The 23,299-nt window shown below is 44.7% G+C and overlaps 1 protein-coding gene across 2 annotated transcripts in view; it reads right to left on the reverse strand.

The window, feature by feature from the left end:
* MALT1 (MALT1 paracaspase) overlaps positions 1 to 22,804 on the reverse strand; it is a 75,304-nt gene extending 52,500 nt beyond the window's left edge. For both annotated transcript variants that reach the window (XM_038743879.1, XM_038743878.1), the window contains exons 1-2: positions 22,485 to 22,804; positions 5,938 to 6,104 (exon numbers count right to left, since the gene is read on the reverse strand). In XM_038743879.1, the coding sequence (XP_038599807.1) occupies positions 5,938 to 6,104; positions 22,485 to 22,759 (442 nt within the window). In that variant the 5' untranslated portion in view covers positions 22,760 to 22,804. The remainder of the gene's footprint in view (positions 1 to 5,937; positions 6,105 to 22,484) is intronic.
* Between the last annotated feature and the right edge of the window lie 495 nt (positions 22,805 to 23,299).

The following is a 23,299-nucleotide window of genomic DNA, read 5'->3' on the forward strand; positions in this document are numbered from 1 at the left end:
ATGCTCGTACATATTAGTGGAAACAGCACAGGCTTTGGAGTCAGAGGTCATAGGTTCAAATCCCGGCTCCGCCAACTGTCAGCTGTGTGACTTTGGGCAAGTCACTTAACTTCTCTGCACCTCAGTTACCTCATCTGTAAAATGGGAATTAAAACTGTGAGCCCCCGTGGGACAACCTGATTACTTTGTAACCTCCCCAGTGCTTAGAACAGTGCTTTGCACATAGTAAGCGCTTAACAAATGCCATCATCATCATCATTTATTACTCTATTTATTTTACATGTATATATTTATTTTATTTATTTTATTTTGCTAATATGTTTTGTTTTGTTGTCTGTCTCCCCCTTCTAGACTGTGAGCCCACTGTTGGGTAGGGACCGTCTCTATATGTTGCCAACTTGTACTTCCCAAGCACTTAGTACAGTGCTCTGCACACAAATACGATTGAATGAATGAATGAATGAGTGGGGAGAGAAAGAAGGCAGGGAGGTGGGCGAGGAGGCAGATGGTGGTAGTGGGATAGGATAAGTGCTTGGATCAACACAGTAACAGTTTTGATGGAGAGGAAACTGGATTTTAGCAATGCTGTGAAGGTATCACTGCCAGGATTGGTGACAGACTGAATATGTGGGTTAAATGAGAGAGATGAGTCAATCAATCAATCAATCGTATTTATTGAGCACTTACTGTGTGCAGAGCATTGTACTAGGCGCTTGGGAAGTACAAGTTGGCAACATATAGAGACAGTCCCTACCCAACAGTGGGCTCACAGTCTAAAAGGGGGAGACAGAGAACAAAACCAAACATACTAACAAAATAAAATAAATGGAATAGATATGTACAAGTAAAATAAATAAATAGAGTAATAAATATGTACAAACATATATACATATATACAGGTGCTGTGGGGAAGGGAAGGAGGTAAGATGGGGGGATGGAGAGGGGATGGAGAGTCAAGGATAATGCCCAGGTTATGGGCTTTTGAGATAGGGTAGATAGTAGCATTGTCCATCATAAAGGGAAAGATAAAAGGCAGAACAGGATTTGGGTGGGAAGAAAAGGAGTATTGGTCTGGACATGTTTAGATAGAGATGTCCTGAAGGCAGGACAAAATGCAAGGATGCAGAGAAGAAGAACGGTCAGGGCTGGGGAAGTAAAATTTGGAATCATCTATGTAAAGATGGTAGTTAAAGCCATGAGAGCAAATAGGAATGAATGTAAATGGAGATTATGAGGGGATCCAGAACTGAACCTTGAGGGACCCCCCCGCAGTGTCAGGGGGTGGGAGACAGAAGAAGAGCCTGAAAAGGAGTCTGAGAAAGAGCAATCAGAAAAATAGAAAACCAGGAGAGGACAGTGTCAGTGAAGCCAAGCTGGGGGACGAAGGGGTGGGTAAGGCGATAATGCTAGCTTGTGCCAACTCTCTGTGTAGCTACCCTGCTAATGAGGGAACAGGGAAGAGAGATAAATAGAGAACTTCCTACTGTTTGTCTTCATCCTCTTTTTCCTGTGTTACCACAACTGCTTATTTTCGTTGGCTCCAGGCCTGGTGCTACTGGGGGGATGAAATTTCCTCTTCCCCGGCACCAAAGGTGGCCACTCTCAGTGCACGTTCCCCCTCCGGTACGGGGGCTGCTCTGGACCCGAGCATCCGTGGGGGTGAACGGTTCTTTTCCCTCATGAGTTGGCTGCTCTTCTTTAGCACTGTTGCTGCTTGCCGATGGAGAGGTGAGGGGGCAAGAGCAGCTCCAGTTTGCCCTATCATCTGGTAAGGATGATGGGAAACTTACCCAAAGCTTGGGCTGGGGGGATGCTGTCCCACCTTATGCTGGCAGAGGGCAAGGATTGGAACTGCCATCTTGGCTCCAGTTCAGTCTCTTTCCCTTCAAAATGATGATGTGGGGACGATCACTTACTGGCCAAAAAACTCTGGGGGAGGTGAAGCCAGTGGTGTAGCATCCAGCGAGTGGGCGTCCAGCCTGGAGTGCCTTGACTGGCTCCAAGAAGAGCCAGATATTGGCTTGCGAGACATACATCAGCAACCACTGCTCTAAATGCTATTTAGTGTGCTGGATTTATTGGAGGAAATAATTCTAGAACTTAAATTTAAACTTGCCACCAACTGCATAATATTCTCAGGGAATAAGATGTTAGACACCGGTGTAGTTTCCATAATAACATATTAAAGATTTCCCCTGGCATTAACTTCTATGCCTCAAAAGCAAAACACAATTCATGATTACTGCACGTTTATTATTAACTCCCCTGAAAAGATGGGGGAATTGTGGCATATAATCAGTTTTAAATTTCCCCATTGCCTCAAGAAAAGAATAATACTCAGATCACCTGACTCTCACTCTTGTGCTTTAAACCACAAGCACTTCCTCCCTCCCACATTCGGCTGTGCTATCACAGACCGCATTTGATCCTCAACCACCCACATGCAACTCCCACCAAAGTCAACAGCAGCTAAGCAAGAGTACCTGACTGAGGACAAATTTTGGTTTATGAACTATAACATCTGTGCACACTGCATTTCTCTCTCTCTCTCTCTCTCTCTCTGTCTCTCTCTCTCTACACACACACGTATATTCATTCATTCATTCAATAGTATTTATTGAGCGCTTACTGTTTGCAGAGCACTGTACTAAGCGCTTGGGAAGTACAAGTTGGCAACATATAGAGACGGTCCCTACCCAACAATGGGCTCACAGTATAGAAGGGGGAGACAGACAACAAAACAAAACATGTGGTCAGGTGCCAAGTCATCAGAATAAATACAAGTAAAGCTAGATGCACATAATTGACAAAATAAATAGAATAGTAGATATGTACAAGTAAAATAAATAGAATAATAAATCTGTACAAACATATATACAGGTGCTGTGGTGAGGGGAAGGAGGGAGGGCGGGGAGAATGGGGGCAGAGGAAAAAGGGGGCTCAGTCTGGGAAGGCCTCCTGGAGGAGGTGAGCTCTCAATAGGGCTTTGAAGGGAGGAAGAGAGCTAGCTTGGTGGATTTGTGGAGGGAGGGCATTCCAGGCCAGGGGGAGGACGTGGGCTGGGGGTCGACGGCGGGACAGGCGAGAACGAGGCACAGTGAGGAGGTAAGCGGCAGAGGAGCGGAGGGTGTGGGCTGGGCTGGAGATGGAGAGAAGGCAGGTGAAGTAGGAGGCGGCGAGGTGATGGACAGCCTTGAAGCCGAGAGTGAGGAGTTTTTGCTTGATGCATAGGCTGACTTTTTAGGAGGGGAGTAACATGTCCAGAGCGTTTCTGCACAAAGATGATCTGGGCAGCAGCGTGAACTATAGACTGAAGTGGAGAGAGACAGGAGGATGGGAGATCAGAGAGGAGGCTGATGCAGTAATCCAGTCAGGATAGGATGAGAGATTGAACCAGCAAGGTAGCGGTTTGGATAGAGAGGAAAGGACGGATCTTGGCGATGTTGTGGAGGTGAGACTGGCAGGTTTTGGTGATGGACTGGATATGAGGGCTGAACGAGAGAGCAGAGTCAAGGATGATACCAAGTCTGCAGGCTTGTGAGACAGGAAGGATGGTAGTGCCGTCTACAGTGACAGGAAAGTCAGGGAGAGGGCAGGTTTTGGGAGAGAAGATAAGGAGTTCAGTCTTGGACATATTGAGTTTTAGATGGCGGGCAGACATACAGATGGAGATGTCCTGAAGGCAAGAGGAGACCCGAGCCTGAAGGGAGGGAGAGAGAGCAGGGGCAGAGATGTAGATTTGGGTGTCATCAGCGTAGAGATGACAGTTGAAGCCGTGGGAGCGAATGAGTTCACCAAGGGAGTGAGTGTAGATAGAGAACAGAAGGGGACCAAGAACTGACCCTTGAGGAACCCCTACAGTAAGGGGATGGGAGGGGGAGGAGGAGCCCGCAGATGAGACTGAGAATGAACGGCCGGAGAGATAAGAGGAGAACCAGGAGAGGACGGAGTCTGTGAAGCCAAGGTTGGATAGCATGTTGAGGTGTGTGTGTATATATATATAAACACACAAGTATAGATATGTATATATATACACACACATACATATAACACTTGCTAAATGCAAAAAAAAATCTTTAAAAACGTGAATACATAGCTTCCTGGCACACAAGCACATTTTCAGAAAACACCTGATGGGTAGAAAGATAAGGTACTTAATTTCCTGACAGCCTGAGAGTACAGTCCTGGACAAAATGGAACGCTACATCAAAGGATTCTACCTTTGAGAAGCAGCAGCGTGGCTCAGTGGAAAAGAGCACGGGCTCTGGAGTTAGAGGTCATGGGTTCAAATCCCCACTCTGCCAATTGCCAGCTGTGTGACTTTGGGCAGGTCACTTAACTTCTCTGTGCCTCAGTTACCTCATCTGTAAAGTGGGGATTAAGACTGTGAGCCCCCTGTGGGACAACCTGATCACCCTGTAACCTCCCCAGTGCTTAGAACAGTGCTTTGCACATAGTAAGTGCTTAATAAATGCACATTATTATTATTATTACCTGCAGTACCTGCGACTGACTTAAATAAACCACATTTAGTATTTAAACTTACTTTTTTCACTCTACACATTCAGTTGTCCTTCATTCTTTAGACTCGTTGTGGGCAAGGAACGAGTCTGCCAACTCTGTTGTATCGTATGCTCCCTAGCACTTGGGACATTGCTCTGCAGATAGTGCTCAATAAATACCACTGATATTTGAAGGCCCGACGCTGAAGTTTGTCTATTAGTGTGTGTGACTGAAAAGGCCAATTCTGGACCCAAATCCCTACTTTATTGTTCACACACTGTGCCAGTGTTGTCATGCTGGAAGTTTCTCTTCTGCCTCCTTGCCTGTGGTTCCAAATGAGATTTTGCTTAAAGATTGTCACTTTTTTTTTGATAGCAGCAAATCATGCTGTTCTACCCTCAACAGCTGATTCCCACTTTTCAGCTGGGATGCTCCACTTTAAATGAAAGGTGATTTATATCTCTCCATACTATCTCTACATATGCACCACCTGGAGAGACTGAAAATATGATTGATCAACCAGTACTAGATCACCACCACTCATTACAGAAGCAGCACGGTTTAATGGAAAGAGCCCAAGCTTGGGAGTCAGAGGTCATGGGTTCTAATCCTGGCTCTGCCACTTGTCAGCTGTGTGGCTTTGGGCAAGTCACATAACTTCTCTGGGCCTCAGTGACCTCATCTGTAAAATGGGGGTTAAGACTATGAGCCCCATGTGGGACAAGCTGATTACCTTGTACCTACCCCAGTGCTTAGAACATAGTAAGCACAAAGTAAGCGCTTAACAAATACCATCATCATTATTATTATCAGCCCTGGAGATGGTGGGGTTGCAGGACTGGAAGAAACAGGTGGGGGTGATCAAACATGGGTGTGGGGGATGATGACAGAGCCTGACATAAGCACAGGCCAGGGTTTATGGGGGCGGGGGGTGGAGAGCAGGGAGAAAGATGGCAAGAAGGAGCATTATGAGGAAGGAGTGACAGCGGCCGGGTAGAGCATGGCCGAGACTGGCAGAGGCCACCCTGGGCATAAAATGAGTTGAGAGCTCAGTAGATACCCCTTACTGACTGGTTGCAACTCACTGAATTTCTAAAAATTTAAAACCATTAATCAATCAAATGTATTTATTGAGCACTTACTATGTGCAGAGCATGGACTAAGCACTTGGGAGAGTACAATATAACAGACTTGGCAGACCTTTTCCCTGTCCAAAACAAGTTAACAGTCCAGAGGGGGAGACAGATATTGATATGACTAAATATTTTAACTGAGAGGCTGGACAATATTACATAGGTCTCTACAAATACAAACGCTTATTATGGGCATATTTTGTTGTAATGCAATTAAATATCTTAGATTAATCCCCCAAAATGTTACCTGACATTTGAATACATTTAAGGGGACTTACAGTCTTTTATGGGACAAACTAACCTGGAGGGTTGAGAAACTGAAGAATTTCTGTGTGCTCCATGGCCTGAAGGACCTCCATCAGTTCCATGACTGTGCAACCTCTTTCACCCATTAATCTCAGTAAACAGAGGCTGGGACTTCCTTCTGGCTCCAGTACTTTGAGAGAGCATTGTTCCAACTCCAGAGAACTGCAAAATCATCATATGAAAAGTCTGTCAGTCCACATTCAAATCATTTTTCAAGCAGCCCTTACTCCTTTACACTTACAAAAATGCATCTACCTGAAAGAGAAAAAAATACTGGGCTTGGTATAAGACATCTACTTGACTAAGCAAGAACTTCAGGATAATCTATAGTGGTTTCTAAAGTCACAAGGACAGGTTAATTCATCCAATCGTATTTATTGAGTGCTTACTGTGTGCAGAGTACTGTACTAAGCGCTTGGGAGAGTACAATATAACAATAAACAGATACGTTCTCTGCCCACAACGACCTTAAGTCTAGAGGGGGCTTACAGTCTAGAAGGAGCTAGATGAGCACTGAACTCTTGTGGCTACCTGTGGGTAGACTGAAGCGTCACTGAATGACCTGCCCATAAATGGATTTTAGTAGGAGAGGCTAACATTTTACACCCTCTATAGGTTGAGGCTAAACCAACCCTCAGAAAGTCTAGGGGCTGGACTGCGAAGTCCTTCTCTGCCCGACTCGAGAGGTGGTCCACCCCTGGTCACCAGAGTTCCACAGGAGAGCAGGAGCTGTGTTTAAGGGCAACGGTAAGACTTGAGAGTTGACACTTCCCATCGGTTTTAGAGGCTGGACCCCCAACTTCTCGCTCTTCGTGCTACAGCAAGAAACCCCACTCCAATCCTGACCATGGGGGCTGGAGAGAAGGGGGACTGAGATACACAAGTGCTTGCCTCCATTCTCTACTCATGCAGAATGCTCTCTCCCGCAAAAAGATTTTAATATGACTTGGCAAGGGAAGCAGACTGGAATGTCAATGGTATTTATTGAACAATGCTTACTATGTGCAGATTGTTGTATTAAATGCTGGGAGACTACAGCACAATAGAGTTGGTAGACACAATTCCTATTCTCAAGGAGTTAATCTAATAGGAAAAACAGGCATTAAAATACACTTCAGCTAGGGGAAATGGAAGAGTATAAGGATATATACTAAATGCTGTGGGGCTCAGGGTGGGGTATCAAAGTGACAAAGGGGTAGAGACCCAACTGCATAAGTAATGCAGAAGAGAGGGAGAACAGGGTGGGGGAATGAGGTATGAGTTAGGGAAGACCTCCTGAAGATGATAAGGTTTTAACAGGGCTTTGAAGATGGGGAAGTGGTGATGGGATATGAAGGAGGATGGAGTTCCGGGTCAGAATTAAAATATGGGCCAGGGGTTGGCAAGGCCACTCCCAAAACTTCCAGTACAAGAACCTGGAATCCTTACAGCAGGACAGATGTTTGTAAATCTTGCCACTCAGGTGTCACATCAAGCTACTTTGAGCAGCACACTAGCTTCTAGTCAGAGAATCCCAATAGAGCCAAAATTCCAAAATTTAAACATAAATGGAGCTTCAAACATTTCATCCAGCCCAAAACACATTTGTTGTGGTGGGGTTTTGATCAGATCCTCATTTCCTACCATGCCCATGGAGCTGGACAAAAGCCCTCACCAACATGTGGCCAGGAGGGAGTCTCCTACATAGGGCCCGACTAGTAACAATGGAGTTCCTAACTAGAAGTTCTTGATCCCATTTGGCTACAAAGAGTCAAAAAACTATGGAGAATGGAACTAGTAGCTTCACTTCCACAGTAATTATTCCTGGAAGGGAGAGGAGTGGGGGAGAAGGGGGGTTTCTCATAACCCACTTGTAATTTAAACCCATACTCCCTCTATTCAAGAGCAGTCCTTCTTTAGAACATAACAAACTTTAAGTTAAACTTAACTTAAACCCTTCTCCCTCACAGGCGGTACCTCTGTGATGGGTGAGAGGATGAAACTGTAATTATTGTTCACTAAATTGTTCTCTAAATTTCATGATTTCAGGATGAGGGTCACCTTCCAAAGTTTGAAGAAACTAAGTTCAAAGCCAAACCAAGGAATACAATTTTTTCTCATAGTAAGTGGTAAGCCAAGGAGATGTGTAAAGGAGATGTGTAAAGGAGGTTGGATAAATTCATGGACAAGAGCTCTATGATGGATTATTTAAGGGAAAGACAGGGTTGTAGATGGAAAAGTTGGGGACTGCTACATGGTACATCTCCCTAACCATTTGGATGGATATCAAAGAAGGCAATACCGTTCCTCAAAAAAGCAATCAATGAACTGGTGGGTGTTTACTGGTGCGCAGAGTACTGTACTAAGTGCTCGGGTGAGTGGGTAGACACGATCCTGAACCCGTAAGGACTTTTCAGACCAGAGGGTGATATCCTGTTGTTAATCTCACAGACGAATAGCTAGGTTTGATGGTTACCAGTCTGATCCAGTACTGATCGTTAAAAGTTTATGTTCTGAAGATGGATTGCTCTTGAATAGAGGGAGTATGGGTTTAAATTACAAGGAGTGGGTTATGAGAAAGCATTCCCACCCACTACCTCTGGATATGAGAAGCTGCCCTTCATATTGTATTAGCACTTTGGCATACAGTGGTACAGTTTGAGGTTCTGGGTTGTTTTTGTAAGGCCTTTTACCTATTAGTACTGTTTCTAAGGTGTTTTTTTTTCCCCCTGTTACTGGGACTCTATGGACCCTACAAGCAGCATGACTTAATGGCAAGAGTATGGGCCCAGGGGCCAGAGGACCTGGATTCTAATCCCGGCACTGCCACCTCCCAGCTGTGCAACCTTTGGGAAGGTCACAATTTCTCTGTGCCTCAGTTTCATCTGTAAAATGGGGATTTAATACGTGTTCTTCATCCTACTTAAGACTATGAACCTTGTGTGAGACAGGATTGTGACCAATCTGATTATTTTGTATCGTGTCTCCTAATTCTGTTATATTGTATTCTCCCAAGTGCTTTGTACAATGCTCTGGGCATAGTAAGCATTCAATAAATACCACTCATTGGTTGCTTAGTACAGTACTTAGTGTTGGGCTAATCAGGTTGGACACAATTCCCATCCCACACTGGGGTCACAGTCTAAGTAGGAGGGATACCAAATATCAACCACTACAATTATCGCCATCATTATCATTAACAAATACCACAATTACTACAAAGTTTTGAAAGTAGACATTCTTGTATGTGTTGTTAATTGTCACTAAATTTTCCCCAGAATCTAGCAGAGTACTTGATACACTGTGCAACTCTTAATAAATACAGTGACAATGTGGATGCTGATCTGTCTAGCTTTAGATGCAATTATGCCTCGAGAAAATGAATGTCCACTTCTAGCCTGTTATAAGAAAGTTCTGGTTTGGGGAATCAATCAATCTATCACATTTATTGAGCACTTACTGTGTGCAGAACACTGCACTAAGCTCTTGGGAGAGTACAGTATAACAGAGTTGTAGACACAATCCCTGCCCACGAGCTTATAGTCTAGAGGGGGATACAGGCATTTATATAAATTACAGTTACGCACACAAGTGCTGTGGGGCTGAGGGAGGGGTGAGTAAGGGTACGAATCCAAGTGCTAGGGTGAGACAGAAGGGAGTGGGAGAAGAGGAAATGAGGGCTTAGACAGGGAAAGGCCTCTTGAAGAAGATGGGCCTTAATAAGGCTTTGAAGTTGGGGAGAGTCATCGTTTGTCGGAAATGTCGAATATGAAGAGGGAGGGCATTCCAGGCCAAAGGGAGAACATGGGCCATGAGATAGACAAAACCAAGGTACAGTGAGTAGGTTGGCATTAGATGAGCAAAAAGAGTGGGCTGGGTTGTAATAGGAAATCCAGGAGGTAAGGTGTGTGGGAGGTGGCAGAGAGCAGGGGAGAGGAGAAAACTGATTGAGTGCTTTAAAGCCTACAGTAAGGAGTTTCTGTTTGATGCAGAGGGGCATATAGTTTATATGCAACCATTTGAAACTGCGTTTAACGTCTTTAGCTGTCTGCATTCTTAGCCAACAGTGGATAAATTTTAGTGATGTGTTCTGTGTCAACGCTGCTGGATGAAAATTGAGTCCTTCCAAATCATGTATCCATTATTTTAGGAAACTGAAAAGGAAAATGGTACACTTATATAAAAATTAGCTCATTTTTTGCCCTTTTCCACTTGGGTAATGAAATTTTTGGAAGATATCAAGGTCATATTTATTGAGTGTATAATGCCAATCATAAAATTTTTATTTTGAGTTTAGATAAGATTTATCATGAAAGATATAAGCCAGAAAGCAGAGATGGAAGTTTTTCACGACTTTTGGAATAAAATGCAAGAGCAAATCTAACAGTTCTGATTTCTAACAGTCAATTAATACCCTTTTAGGCTGATCTTAGGATACACCATCTCATTTTATCTTCCAAAATTCTCAGGGAAGTAGGTGGGTGGATATATTTACCCTGTTTTATAGCAGGGGGAACAGACAGATTCATTCACTCATTGAATCATATTTATTGAGTGCTTACTGCGTGCAAAGTACTGTACTAAGCACTTGGGAGAGTACAATATAACAATAAACCCATTCCCTTAAAGGTGTTAGCAAATGACCAAAAGTCACACAGCAGCTGGGTCATCCAAAGTGAAGATTAAACAATTCACATTTCCCGCTCCTCAGAAAAACTGCAATGGCTACCTATTTGATCTACCTCCGCGGTCAAACAGAAACTCCTTAACAGCTTTAAAGGACTGACTGTGATTAGTGATTATTTAGATTGTGTCTAACTTGAATAACTTGTATCTACCCTAGAGCTTACAGCAGATATTGACACATAGTAAGGGCTTATATGCCATAAAAAAAAAAACAGGTCAATCGCTCCTACCATAACTCGTTGATCTCCTACTACAGCCCAACCCAATCATTTCACTCCCCTACCGCCAACTTACTCAATGCACCTTGATTCATTCATTCATTCAATCGTATTGAGCGCTTACTGTGTGCAGAGCACTGTACTAAGCGCTTGGGAAGTACAAGTTGGCACATATAGAGTAGTTGGTCCCTACTGTGCTTACTGGGAGCACAACAGCAGGCTCACAGTCTAGAAGGGGGAGACAGACAACAAAACAAAACATATTAACAAAATAAAATAAATAGAATAGAATTCATCTGTCTCACCACCGACCCCTTGCCCATGTCCTTCCTCTGACCTGGAACTCCCTCCCTTTTCATATCCGACAGATCACCGCTCTCCTAAAATCACATCTCCTCCAAGAGGCCTTCTCTGACTCTGCCTTCATTTCTCCTACTCGCCTTCCCTTCTGCATTGCCTCTGTACTTGATGTGTCTCGCTTAAGCACTTGATAGTCACCCCACCCCACAGCACTAATGTAAATATCCTTACACTCTCCCACTTCCCCTATCTGCAATTTATTTTCATTCATTCAATCATTTATTGAGCGCTTACTGTGTGCAGAGCACTGTACTAAGCGCTTGGGAAGTACAAGTTGGCAACATATAGAGACGGTCCCTACCCAACAGTGGGCTCTTTAATGTCTGCCTCCCCTGATAGACTGTAATTTCCTTATGAATGGGGATTATTAATAATAATAAATAATGATTATACTAATTCTGGTATTTCTTAAGCGCTTATAGTGTGTCATTCATTCATTCAATCGTATTTATTGAGCGCTTACTGTGTGCAGAGCACTGTAATAAGCGCTTGGGAAGTACAAGTTGGCAACATATAGAGACGGTCCCTACCCAACAGTGGGCTCACAGTCTAGAAGGGGGAGACAGAGAGCAAAACAAAACATATTAACAAAATAAAATAAATAGGATAAACATGTACAAATAAAATAGAGTAATAAATACGTACAAACATATATACATATACACAGGTGCTGTGGGGAGGGGAAGGGGTAAGGCGGGGGATGGGGATGGGGAGAGGGGGAGAGGAAGGAGGGGCTCAGTCTGGGAAGGCCTCCTGGAGGAGGTGAGCTCTCAGTAGGGCTTTGAAAGGAGGAAGAGAGCCAGGCACTGTACTAAGGGCTGGGGTGGAGACAAGCAAATCGGGGTGGACACCGTCCCTTGTCCTACATGGGGCTCACAGTCTGAATCTTCATTTTACAGATGAGGAAACTGAGGCACAGGGAAGTGAAGTGACTTGTCCAAGGTCACCCAGAAGACAAGTGGCAGAGCCGGGATTAGAACCCATGACCTTCTAACTCCCAGGCCCATGCTCTATCCACTAGACTATGCACCTAGCAACTCTACTGTATTGTGTTCTTCCAAGCACTTAGTCCAGTATTCTACACACAGTAAGCACTGAGTAAATACCACTGATTGATAATTACTATTCACTGATTGACCCCTCGACCAAACAAGCCAAGAGAAAAGATGAATCTGTTCTTAATTACTAAAATTAACTGTCTACATGAATCAAGTTAAAGGATAATTTCCAATTTTATCTTTCTTTCTTTTGCTGTATTTATTAGTCAGCATGAAGGATGCAGAGCCAAACTAGAACCCATGTCTCTGGTCCAGGGAATTAATCAATCAATCAATCAATCATATTTATTGAGCACTTACCGTGTGCAGAGCACTGTACTAAGCGCTTGGGAAGTACAAGTTGGCAACATATAGAGACAGTCCCTACCCAACAGTGGGCTCACAGTCTAAAAGGGGGAGACAGAGAACAAAACCAAACATACTAACAAAATAAAATAAATAGAATAGATATGTACAGGTAAAATAAATAAATAAATAAATAAATAGGGTAATAAATATGTACAAACATATATACATATATTCATATTAAGGTGGGATACCACAGTTAAAATAATGATTATTATTTTAATTATTATTATGGAGGGGTTTTTCATTGTATTTGATGAGCCTTGCTATGTGCCAGGCACTGGACTAAGTGCTGGGATAGATACAAGCTAATCAGGTTGGACACAGTCCAGGTCCCTCATAGGGATCACAGTCTTAATCCTCATTTTACAGATACAGACAGTAACTGAGCCACAGAGAAGTCAAGTGATTTGCCCAAGATCACACAGCAGATAAAAGGCAGAGCCAGTATTAGAACCCAGGTTCATTCATTCATTCAATCGTATTTATTGAGGACTTACTGGGCGCAGAGCACTGTACAATACAAGCACTAGGGAAATACAAATTGGCAACATATAGACAGTCCCTACCCAACAATGGGAGGTTCTTCTGACTCCCAAGCCCAAGCTCTATCCACTAGGCCATGCTGTTTCTCTAATTTAGGGAATATAGGGAAAAAGTCCTCTTGTCCAAATGTGTGGCTCCATAGCTTTTGCCTCCACCTCAACACTTCCAGGGTAGTCAAAAACTTGAGAGCACAGCTGCTCTTATCACCTCAGGCAAGGTCAGGCTCAGAACTCAGCTCTTATTGATGATGATGATGATGTTGATGACTTTTATTAAGGGCTTACTATGTGCCAAGCACTGTTCTAAGCGCTGGGGAGGTTTCAAGGTGATCAGGTCGTCCCATGGGGGGCTCACAGTCTTCATCCCCATTTTACAGATGAGGGACCTGAGGCCCAGAGAAGTGAAGTGACTTGCCCAGAGTCACACAGCTGACAGGTGGCGGAGCCGGGATTTGAACCCACGACCTCTGACTCCCAAGCCCGGGCTCTTTCCACTGAGCCATGTTGCTTCTCTAGCTACGCTGCTTCTCTATTGTAGCACTGTCCCCAAACTTCTAATTAACCAACATGTTCAGCAGTAGAAGTTAACCTTGAGGTAGGGAAAAATCATTTCCCTGAATTTCCGCTATGACCCCCAATCTGATAAACAATGCAAAAGTCCAGGAAGTCCAAAACTAGACTGCATTTTTCTCCTACAGTTAGGGTTTGGTTTTTTTTTAATTATGAACTGTGAGCCCCCCGTGGGACAACCTGATCACCTTGTAACCTCCCCAGCACTTAGAACAGTGCTTTGCACATAGTAAGCGCTTAATAAATGCCATTAAACCCCCACCCCCCAAGAAAAACCTAGTTTATACATGGAGCATACAGAACTCCCTAGCTTGAAGACCTCTAGGATTAGGATCTATGACTATTGCTCTGGCAATCGTCCCCTAGCTCCCTGTGGCCAGGGAACACCTCCACCAACTCTATTATGTTGTACTCTCCCAAGTGCTTAGTACAGTGCTCTGCACACAGTAAGCACTCAATAAATACAATCAATTGCATGGCTTATGTGCATTAGGGAGTTTTGCTCCCTATGTGTAGGAGAAGCAGCATGGCTCAGAGGAAAGAGCCCAGGCTTGGGAGCCAGAGGTCATGGGTTCTAATCCCGGCTCCGCCACTTAGCTGTGTGACTTTGGGCAAGTCACTCCACTTCTCTGTGCCTCAGTTACCTCATCTGTAAAATTGGGATGAAGACTGTGAACCCCACGTGGGACAATCTGATCACCTTGTTTCCCCCCAGCGCTTAGAACAGTGCTTCACACATAGTAAGTGCTTAACAAATACCGTCATTATTATCATTATTATTATTTTGCTGGATTCGCTAATGGAGTCTCGGTGAATCTGTGCTACTTGGCCTAAACTGCATTGTCAATCTCTACTAGGTTTACCTCCCAGGTACATCAAACAATCTCATCATCAATCCGGTAACCTCTCTTACATTACTCATTTGCCTCCCTACTCCAGCCCCCACCCTTACTTCCACCACTTCCCTGTCCACTTGCCTCACCTATCTGTTGTTCGCTTATATCCATCCCAGGGTTTAGTACAGTGCCTGGCACATAGTAAGCGCTTAACAAATACCATCATTATTATTACTCTCAAATCACTCAAGTCAAAACTTTGTTCCCCACTTCGCCAGTTCCTCTTTTTCCTCTATCATTCAGCTTCTCCCTTTCAAAAGGATTTCCACTTTTTTTCTGGTCACTCACGTCACCCTTAGGACACTGACATCACCAAGTCACTCATCAGTGTTTCATCTCTCCTACACATTATACTATTCTTAGTCTCATTACTCTTCTCCTCAGTAAACCACACCTGTTCTCATTTCTCTTGTCATTACGTTACTTCTCTTCCGCTGGCCATTACCATTTCCTCTTTTACAATGTTTGGCATGTAGTAAGTAGATAAAATAAATACCATTATTGTTATTATTATTCCTTTATATCCCTGTTTATTAAGTTGTCCAGATCCTCTAACTGTCTCACTCCATTCATTTCTACATGTATTTGAACTGATCATCATCAATGGTATTTACTGAGCACTTGGGTGCAGAGAACTGTACTAAATCATATTGCATCTATCCCAATACTTAGTACAGTGCTTGGCATATAAGTAAATAATATTAATTAAAAATAGTTTCATTAAGCACTTAATGCTTAACAAAAGCATTAAGATGATCAGATTTAAGGTGTACCGAGCATTAAGATGATCAAATCGGACACAGACTCTGTCCCATATGAGGCTCACAGTTTAAGTAAGAGGAAGAACTTGGAGAAGCAGCATGGTTGAGAGGAAAGAGCATTGGCTTGGGAGTCAGAGGACCTGGGTTCTAATACCCACCCTGACAACTGCCTGCTGTGTGACCTCGGCCAAGAAACAATTTTTCTTCGTCTCAGTTCCCTCATCCGTAAAATGGTGATTAAATACCTAGTCTCCCTCCTACCTAAACTGTGAGCCCCATGCAGGGCAGGGATTGTGTCTGACCCAGTTAACTTGCACATACCCCAGCACTTAGAACAGTATTTGACACAAAATAAGCACATAAAATATACCATAAAAAACATATATATATGTATGTATATATCTATGTATATATAAAATCCTGATTTTAAAGATGAGGAAACTAAAGCACAGAAAAATTGTTGCTTGCCCAAGGTCACACAGCAGGCTAGTGGTGAAGCCAGGATTAGGCGCATGCTCGTTCCACTAGGGCGCATTGCTTATTATTAGACATTGCTTGTCAATATAATTAATTTATTCATTTGCATTTACTGAGAGCTTACTGTGTGCAGAGCACTGTACTAAGCTATTGGGAAGTAAAAATCAGCAACATACAGAGATGGTCCCTACCCAACAACGGGCTCACAGCCTAGAAGGGGGAGACAGACAACAAAACAAGCAGACGGGTGTCAACACCACCAGAATAAATAGAATTATAGCTAGATACACATCATTAATAAAATAAATAGAGTAATAAATATGTTCAAATATACACAAGTGCTGTGGGGATGGAAAGGGGGTAGGGCGGGGGGGTGATGAATGGCTATGTGCAGAACACTGTACTAGACACAAAAATAAAAGGTTCCCCTGTGCCCTGAGAAGTTTACAGTCCAATGAGAATACAAGCTGACAAATTGTTGAAGCAATGGTTATTAACCTCATTTTACTGAAGAGGCCTGGAGAGGTTAAGTTGCCTTTCTAAGGTCACACAGCAGGCCGGCGGTAGCCTGGGGGCCTCCTGACTCCAAGTTCCTCACTCTTCCCACTGGGCCCTGCTGCAGGGAACAGATAATTGACAATATGCATGCTAAGGGATCAATGGGTAGGTGGGGATAATTGACAATACTTAGGCCAAGGAGTTGATGGGTAGGTGGGATAATTGGCAATATGTAGGCTAAGGGATAGTAATAATGATGGTATTTGTTCATTCATTCGATCGTATTTTTTGAACTCTTACTGTGTGCAGAACACTTTACTAAGCGTTTGGGAAGTAGAATTCAGCAGCAGAAACAACGGGCTCACACGACAGTGCTTTGCACATAGTAAGTGCTTAACAGATACTATCATTATTATTATTACTATGTGCCAAGCACTGTTCTAAGCACCGAGGTCGATACAAGGTTAACAGGTTGCCCCACGTGGGGCTCACTGTCTTAATCCTCACTTTACAGATGAGGCAATTCAGGCACAGAAAAGTGAAGTGGCTTTCCCAAGGTCCCACAGCAGACAAGTGGCGGAACCGGGATTAGAACCCACATCCTTTGACTCCCACAGCTATGCTCTTTCCACTAAGCCAGGCTGATCGATGGGTAGGTGGGGATTATTGGCAATATATCGGTTAAGGGATCGATGGGTAGGTGGTGGTCACTGATGATACATAGGCCAAGGGATCGATGGGTAGGTGGGGATAACTAATGATATGCAGGCTAGGGGATCAATGGGCAGGGGAGGATAATCGACAATATGTAGGCCAAGGGATCGATGGTTAGGTGGGGATTATTGGCAATACACAGGCTAAGGGATCAATGGGTGGGTGGGGATAATTAACAATATGTAGGCTAAGGGATTGATGGGTAGGTGGGGATCATTGGTACTACACAGGCTAAGGGATCAGTGGGTAGGTGGGAATAATTAACTCTATGTAGGCCAAGGGATCGATGAGTAGATGGGGATCATTGGCAATACATAGGCTACAGGATCAATGGGTAGGTGAGGATAATTAACAATATGGAGGCCAAGGGATCGCTGGGTAGGTGGGGAGAGCCCGTTGTTGGGTAGGGACCGTCTCTATATGTTGCCGACTTGTACTTCCCAAGTGTTTAGTACAGTGTTCTGCACACACTAAGCGCTCAATAAATACAATTGAATGAATGAATGAATCACTGGCAATACACAGGCTAAGGGATCGGTGGGTAGGTGGGGATAATTAACTCTACGTAGGCCAAGGGATCGATGGGTAGGTGAGGATAATTAACAGTACGTAGCTAAGGGATTGATGGGTAGGTGAGGGATCACTGACAAAACGTAAGCCAGGGGATTGATCGATGGGTAGGTGAGGATCATTTACAATATGTAGGCCAAGGGATAGATGGGTATGTGGGGAACATTGGCATTCCATAGGCTAAGGGATCGATGGATCGGGGGGATGATTAGCAATCTGTAGGCTAAGGAATGGATGGGTGGGGGTGCTTATTGGCAATCCGTAGGCTAAGGGATCGAGGGATTGGCGGGGGAGGATGATTGGCAATGCGTAGGCTAAGAGAACGATGGATTGGGGGTATGATTGGCAATCCATAGGCTAATAATAATAATGATGGCATTTATTAAGCATTACCATGTGCAAAGCACTGTTCTAAGCGCTGGGGAGGTTACAAGGTGATCAGGTTGTCCCACAGGGGGTTCACAGTCTTCATCCCCATTTTACAGATGAGGGAACTGAGGCACAGAGAAGTTAAGTGACTTGCCCAAAGTCACACGTCTGACAATTGGAGGAGAAGCATTTGAACCCATGACCTCTGACTCCAAAGCCTGTGCTCTTTCCATTGGGCCACGCTGCTAAGGGATCGATGGATTGGGCGGGATGATTAGCAATCCGCAGGCTACGGAATGGATGGATGGGGGGGCTTACTGGCAATCCGTAAATTAAGAGATCGATGGATGGGGGGGGCGGGGTGGTTGGCAATCCGTGGGCTAAGGGATCGATGGATTGGGGGGGAGTTATTGGCAATCCGTAGGCTAAAGGATCGATGGATGGGGCGGGGTGGGGGGGATAATTGGCAATCCGTAGGCTATGGGATCGATGGATTGGGGGGGATGATTGGCAATCCGTAGGCTAAGGGAATTGATGGATTGGGGGGATGATTGGCAATCCGTAGGCTAAGGGATTGATGGATTGATGGGGAGAGGTGATTGGCAGTCCATGGTCTAAGGGATCGATGGATGGGGGGGCGGAAGGGATATGATTGGCAATCCGTAGGCTAAGGGATCGATGGATGGGGGGGATAATTGGCAATCTGTAGGCTATGGGATCAATGGATTGGGGTGGATGATTGGCAATCCGTAGGCTAAGGGAACTGATGGATTAGGGGGGATGATTGGCAATCCGTAGGCTAAGGGATTGATGGATTGATGGGGAGAGGTGATTGGCAGTCCATGGTCTAAGGGATCGATGGATGGCGGGGGGGGGGGGGGGATATGATTGGCAATCCGTAGGCTAAGGGATGGATGGTGGGGGGGGGATAATTGGCAGTCTGTAGGCTAAGGGATGGATGGATGGGGGTGGGTAGGGGGCTGATTGGCAATCCGTAATAATAATAATAATGGTGGTATTTGTTAAGCGCTTACTATGTGCAAAGCACTGTTCTAAGCACTGTGGGGGGGGGGGGGCTACAAGGTGATCAGGTTGTCTCACTTGCGGCTCGTCAGCGAGGCTCAGTGGAAAGAGCCTGGGCTTTGGAGTCAGTGGTCATGGGTTCAAATCCCAGTCGGCTTTGTGACTTGGGGCAAGTCACTTCACTTCTCTGTGCCTCAGTTACCTCATCTGTAAAATGGGGATCGAGACTGTGAGCCCCCCGTGGGACAACCTGATCACCCTGTAACCTCCCCAGCACTCAGAACAGTGCTTTGCACATAGTAAGTGCTTAATAAATGCCATCATCATCATTATTATTAGTATTTTACAGATAACTTGTACTTCCCAAGCACATAGTCCAGTGCTCGGCACACAGTAAGCACTCAATAAATATGATTGAATGAATGAATGAGGTAACTGAGGCACAGAGACAGCACCTGTATATATGTATATATGTTTGTACGTATTTATTACTCTATTTTACTAGTCCATATTTATTCTGTTAATATGTTTTGTTCTGTTGTCTGTCTCCCCCTTCTAGACTGTGAGCCCACTGTTGGGTAGGGACCGTCTCTATATGTTGCCGACTTGTACGTCCCAAGCGCTTAGTCCAGTGCTCTGCACACAGTAAGTGCTCAATAAATACAACTGAATAATGATATGTATATATGTTTGTACGTATTTACAATGTTGCCGACTGTGTGCAGAGCACTGGACTAAGCGCTTGGGAAGTACAAGTCGGCAACATATAAAAACAGTCCCTACCCAACAGTGGGCTCACAGTCTAGAAGGGGGAGACAGAAAACAAAACAAAACATATTAACAGAATAAAATAAATAGAGTAAATATGTACAAGTAAAATAGAGTAATAAATACATACAAACATATATACAGGTGCTGTCTCTGTGCCTCAGTTACCTCATTCATTCATTCCATCGTATTTATTGAGCGCTTACTGTGTGCAGAGCACTGGACTAACATGTATATATGTTTGTACATAGTTATTACTCTATTTATTTTACTTGTACATATTTATTCTGTTAATATGTTTTGTTTTGTTCTCTGTCTCCCCCTTCTAGACTGTGAGCCCACTGTTGGGTAGGGACCGTCTCTATACGTTGCCGACTTGTACGTCCCAAGCGCTTAGTCCACTGTTCTGCACACAGTAAGCGCTCAATAAATACAACTGAATGACGATATGTACATATGTTTGTACGTATTTATTACTCTATTTTACTTGTCCATATTTATTCTGTTAATGTTTTGTTCTCTGTCTCCCCCTTCTAGACTGTGTGCCCACTGTTGGGTAGGGACTGTCTCTATATGTTGCCGACTTGTATGTCCCAAGCGCTTAGTCCAGTGCTCTGCACACAGTAAGTGCTCAATAACAGAGACAGCACCTGTATATATGTATATGTTTGTACGCACTTATCACTCTATTTATTCTATTTCTTTTATTCTGTCAATATGTTTTGTTTTGTTCTCTGTCTCCCCCTTGCAGACTGTGAGTCCACTGTTGGGTAGGGACCGTCTCTATATGTTGCCAACTTGTACTTCCCAAGCGCTTAGTCCAGTGCTCTGCACACAGTAAGCGCTTAATAAATACGACTGAACGATATGTATATATGTTTGTACGTATTTATTACCCTATTTATTTTACTTGCCCATATTAGTCTGTTAATATGTTTTGTTGTCTGTCTCCCCCTTCTAGACTGTGAGCCCACTGTTGGGTAGGGACTGTCCCTAGATGTTGCCAACTTGTCCTTCCCAAGCGCTTAGTGCAGTGCTCTGCACACAGTAAGCGCTCAATAACTACGACTGAATGATGCTATGTATATATGTTTGCATGTACTTATTACTCTATTTATTTTACTTGTCCATATTTATTCTGTTAATGTGTTTTGTTTTGTTCTCTGTCTCCCCCTTCTAGACTGTGAGCCCACTGTTGGGTAGGGACTGTCCCTAGATGTTGCCGACTTGTACTTCCCAAGTGCTTAGTCCAGCGCTCTGCACACAGTAAGCGCTCAATAACTACGATTGAATGATATGTACATATATTTGTACGGATTTATTACACTATTTTATTTGTCCATATTAGTCTGTTAATATGTTTTGTTCTCTGTCTCCCCCTTCTAGACTGTGAGCCCACCGTTGGGTAGGGACCGTCCCTAAATGTTGCCGACTTGTACTTCCCAAGCACTTAGTCCAATAACTACGATTGATTGATGATTGATTGACTTGTACGTCCCAAGCGCTTAGTCCAGTGCTCTGCACACAGTAAGCGCTCAATAACTATGATTGATTGATTGATTGACTTGTACATCCCAAGTGCTTAGTCCAGTGCTCTGCACACAGTAAGCGCTCAACAACTACGATTGATTGATTGATTGATCGACTTGTACGTCCCAAGCGCGTAGTCCAGCTCTGCACACAGTAAGTGCTCAATAACTACGACTGATTGATTGATTGATTGACTTGTACGTCCCAAGCGCTTGGTCCAGTGCTCTGCACACAGTAAGCGCTCAATAAGTACGATTGACTGATGATTTGCATATTTGTTTGTACGTATTTATTACTCTATTTATTTTACTTGTCCATATTAGTCTGTTAATATGTTCTGTTGTCTGTCTCCCCCTTCTAGACTGTGAGCCCACCGTTGGGTAGGGACTGTCCCTAGATGTTGCTGACTTGTACTTCCCAAGCGCTTAGTCCAGTGCTCTGCACACAGTAAGCGCTCAATAACTACGACTGAATGATTTGTACATATATTTGTACGTATTTATTACGCTATTTTATTTGTCCATATTAGTCTGTTAATATGTTTTGTTCTCTGTCTCCCCCTTCTAGACTGCGAGCCCACTGTTGGGTAGGGACTGTCCCTGTATGCTGCCAACTTGGACTTCCCAAGCGCTTAGCCCAGTGCTCTGCACACAGTAAGCGCTCAATAACTACGACTGAACGATGCTACGTATATATGTTTGCATGTATTTATTACTCTATTTACTTTACTTGTCCATATTTATTCTGTTAATGTGTTTTGTTCTCTGTCTCCCCCTTCTAGACTGTGAGCCCACCGTTGGGTAGGGACCGTCCCTAGATGTTGCCGACTTGTACTTCCCAAGCGCTTAGTCCAGCGCTCTGCACACAGCAAGCGCTCAATAACAGAGACAGCACCTGTATATATGTATACATGTTTGTACGTATTTATTACTCTATTTTATTTTGTTAGTATGTTTGGTTTTGTTCTGTGTCTCCCCCTTCTAGACTGTGAGCCCACCGTTGGGTAGGGACCGTCCCTGTATGTTGCCAACTTGGACTTCCCAAGCGCTCAGTCCAGTGCTCTGCACACAGTAAATACGATTGATTGATCGATCGATTGATTGGATGGATGAAAGTGGTCTGCTCCAAGCTTCGCTTGGACCATCCCTCCCCCCGGGGCCGGGCTCCTTCCTCACCTGAGTCTGAAGCGGGCCCGGTGGGCCACCCTCTGGGCCAGCTGTCGCCAGCCTTGGCCGTCGGCGGCTCGGTCCAGGGACTCGCCCAGCCGGCGCAGGACCGGCTCCCGCAGGCGGTGCAGGGGCAGCGCTCCCGGGGGGGGCGAAGGAGGACGCCACGGGCAGCAGGAGGAGGAGGAGGAGGCCGAGGAGGAGGAGGAGGAGGAGGAGGAGGTGGAGGAGGATGGAGGGGGCGGTGGCAGGGCCTGCAGCGTGGCCCCCCACAACGACGACATGACCGACCCACCGGTGGCTGGGGAACCGTCTCCCGACGTTGCCAACTTCTCCTGCCCAACCGCTCAGTCCAGCGCTCTGCACACAGTCAGCGCTCAATAAAGACGATTGATGCGCTTAGTCCGGTGCTCTGCACACAGTCAGCGCTCAATAAAGACGATTGATGCGCTTAGTCCGGCGCTCTGCACACAGTCAGCGCTCAATAAAGACGATTGATGCGCTTAGTACAGCGCTCTGCACACAGTCAGCGCTCAATAAAGACGATTGATGCGCTTAGTCCGGCGCTCTGCACACAGTCAGCGCTCAATAAAGACGATTGATGCGCTTAGTCCGGCGCTCTGCACACAGTCAGCGCTCAATAAATACGATTGACTGATGGATTGACGCCTGGGCACAGACACCCCCTTCCGCCACCGCCCCACCACGGGGCGGGGACCCGGCCGGAGGGTGGGGCCTAGCCCTGCGTTCAGTCCTGTTTATGGAGCGCTATGTGCAGGGCAATCAATCAATCAATAGTATTTATTGAGCGCTTACTGTGTGAA

Source organism: Tachyglossus aculeatus, chromosome 3, assembly GCF_015852505.1.
Source record: "Tachyglossus aculeatus isolate mTacAcu1 chromosome 3, mTacAcu1.pri, whole genome shotgun sequence".
NCBI classification, from domain to species: Eukaryota; Metazoa; Chordata; class Mammalia; order Monotremata; family Tachyglossidae; genus Tachyglossus; species Tachyglossus aculeatus.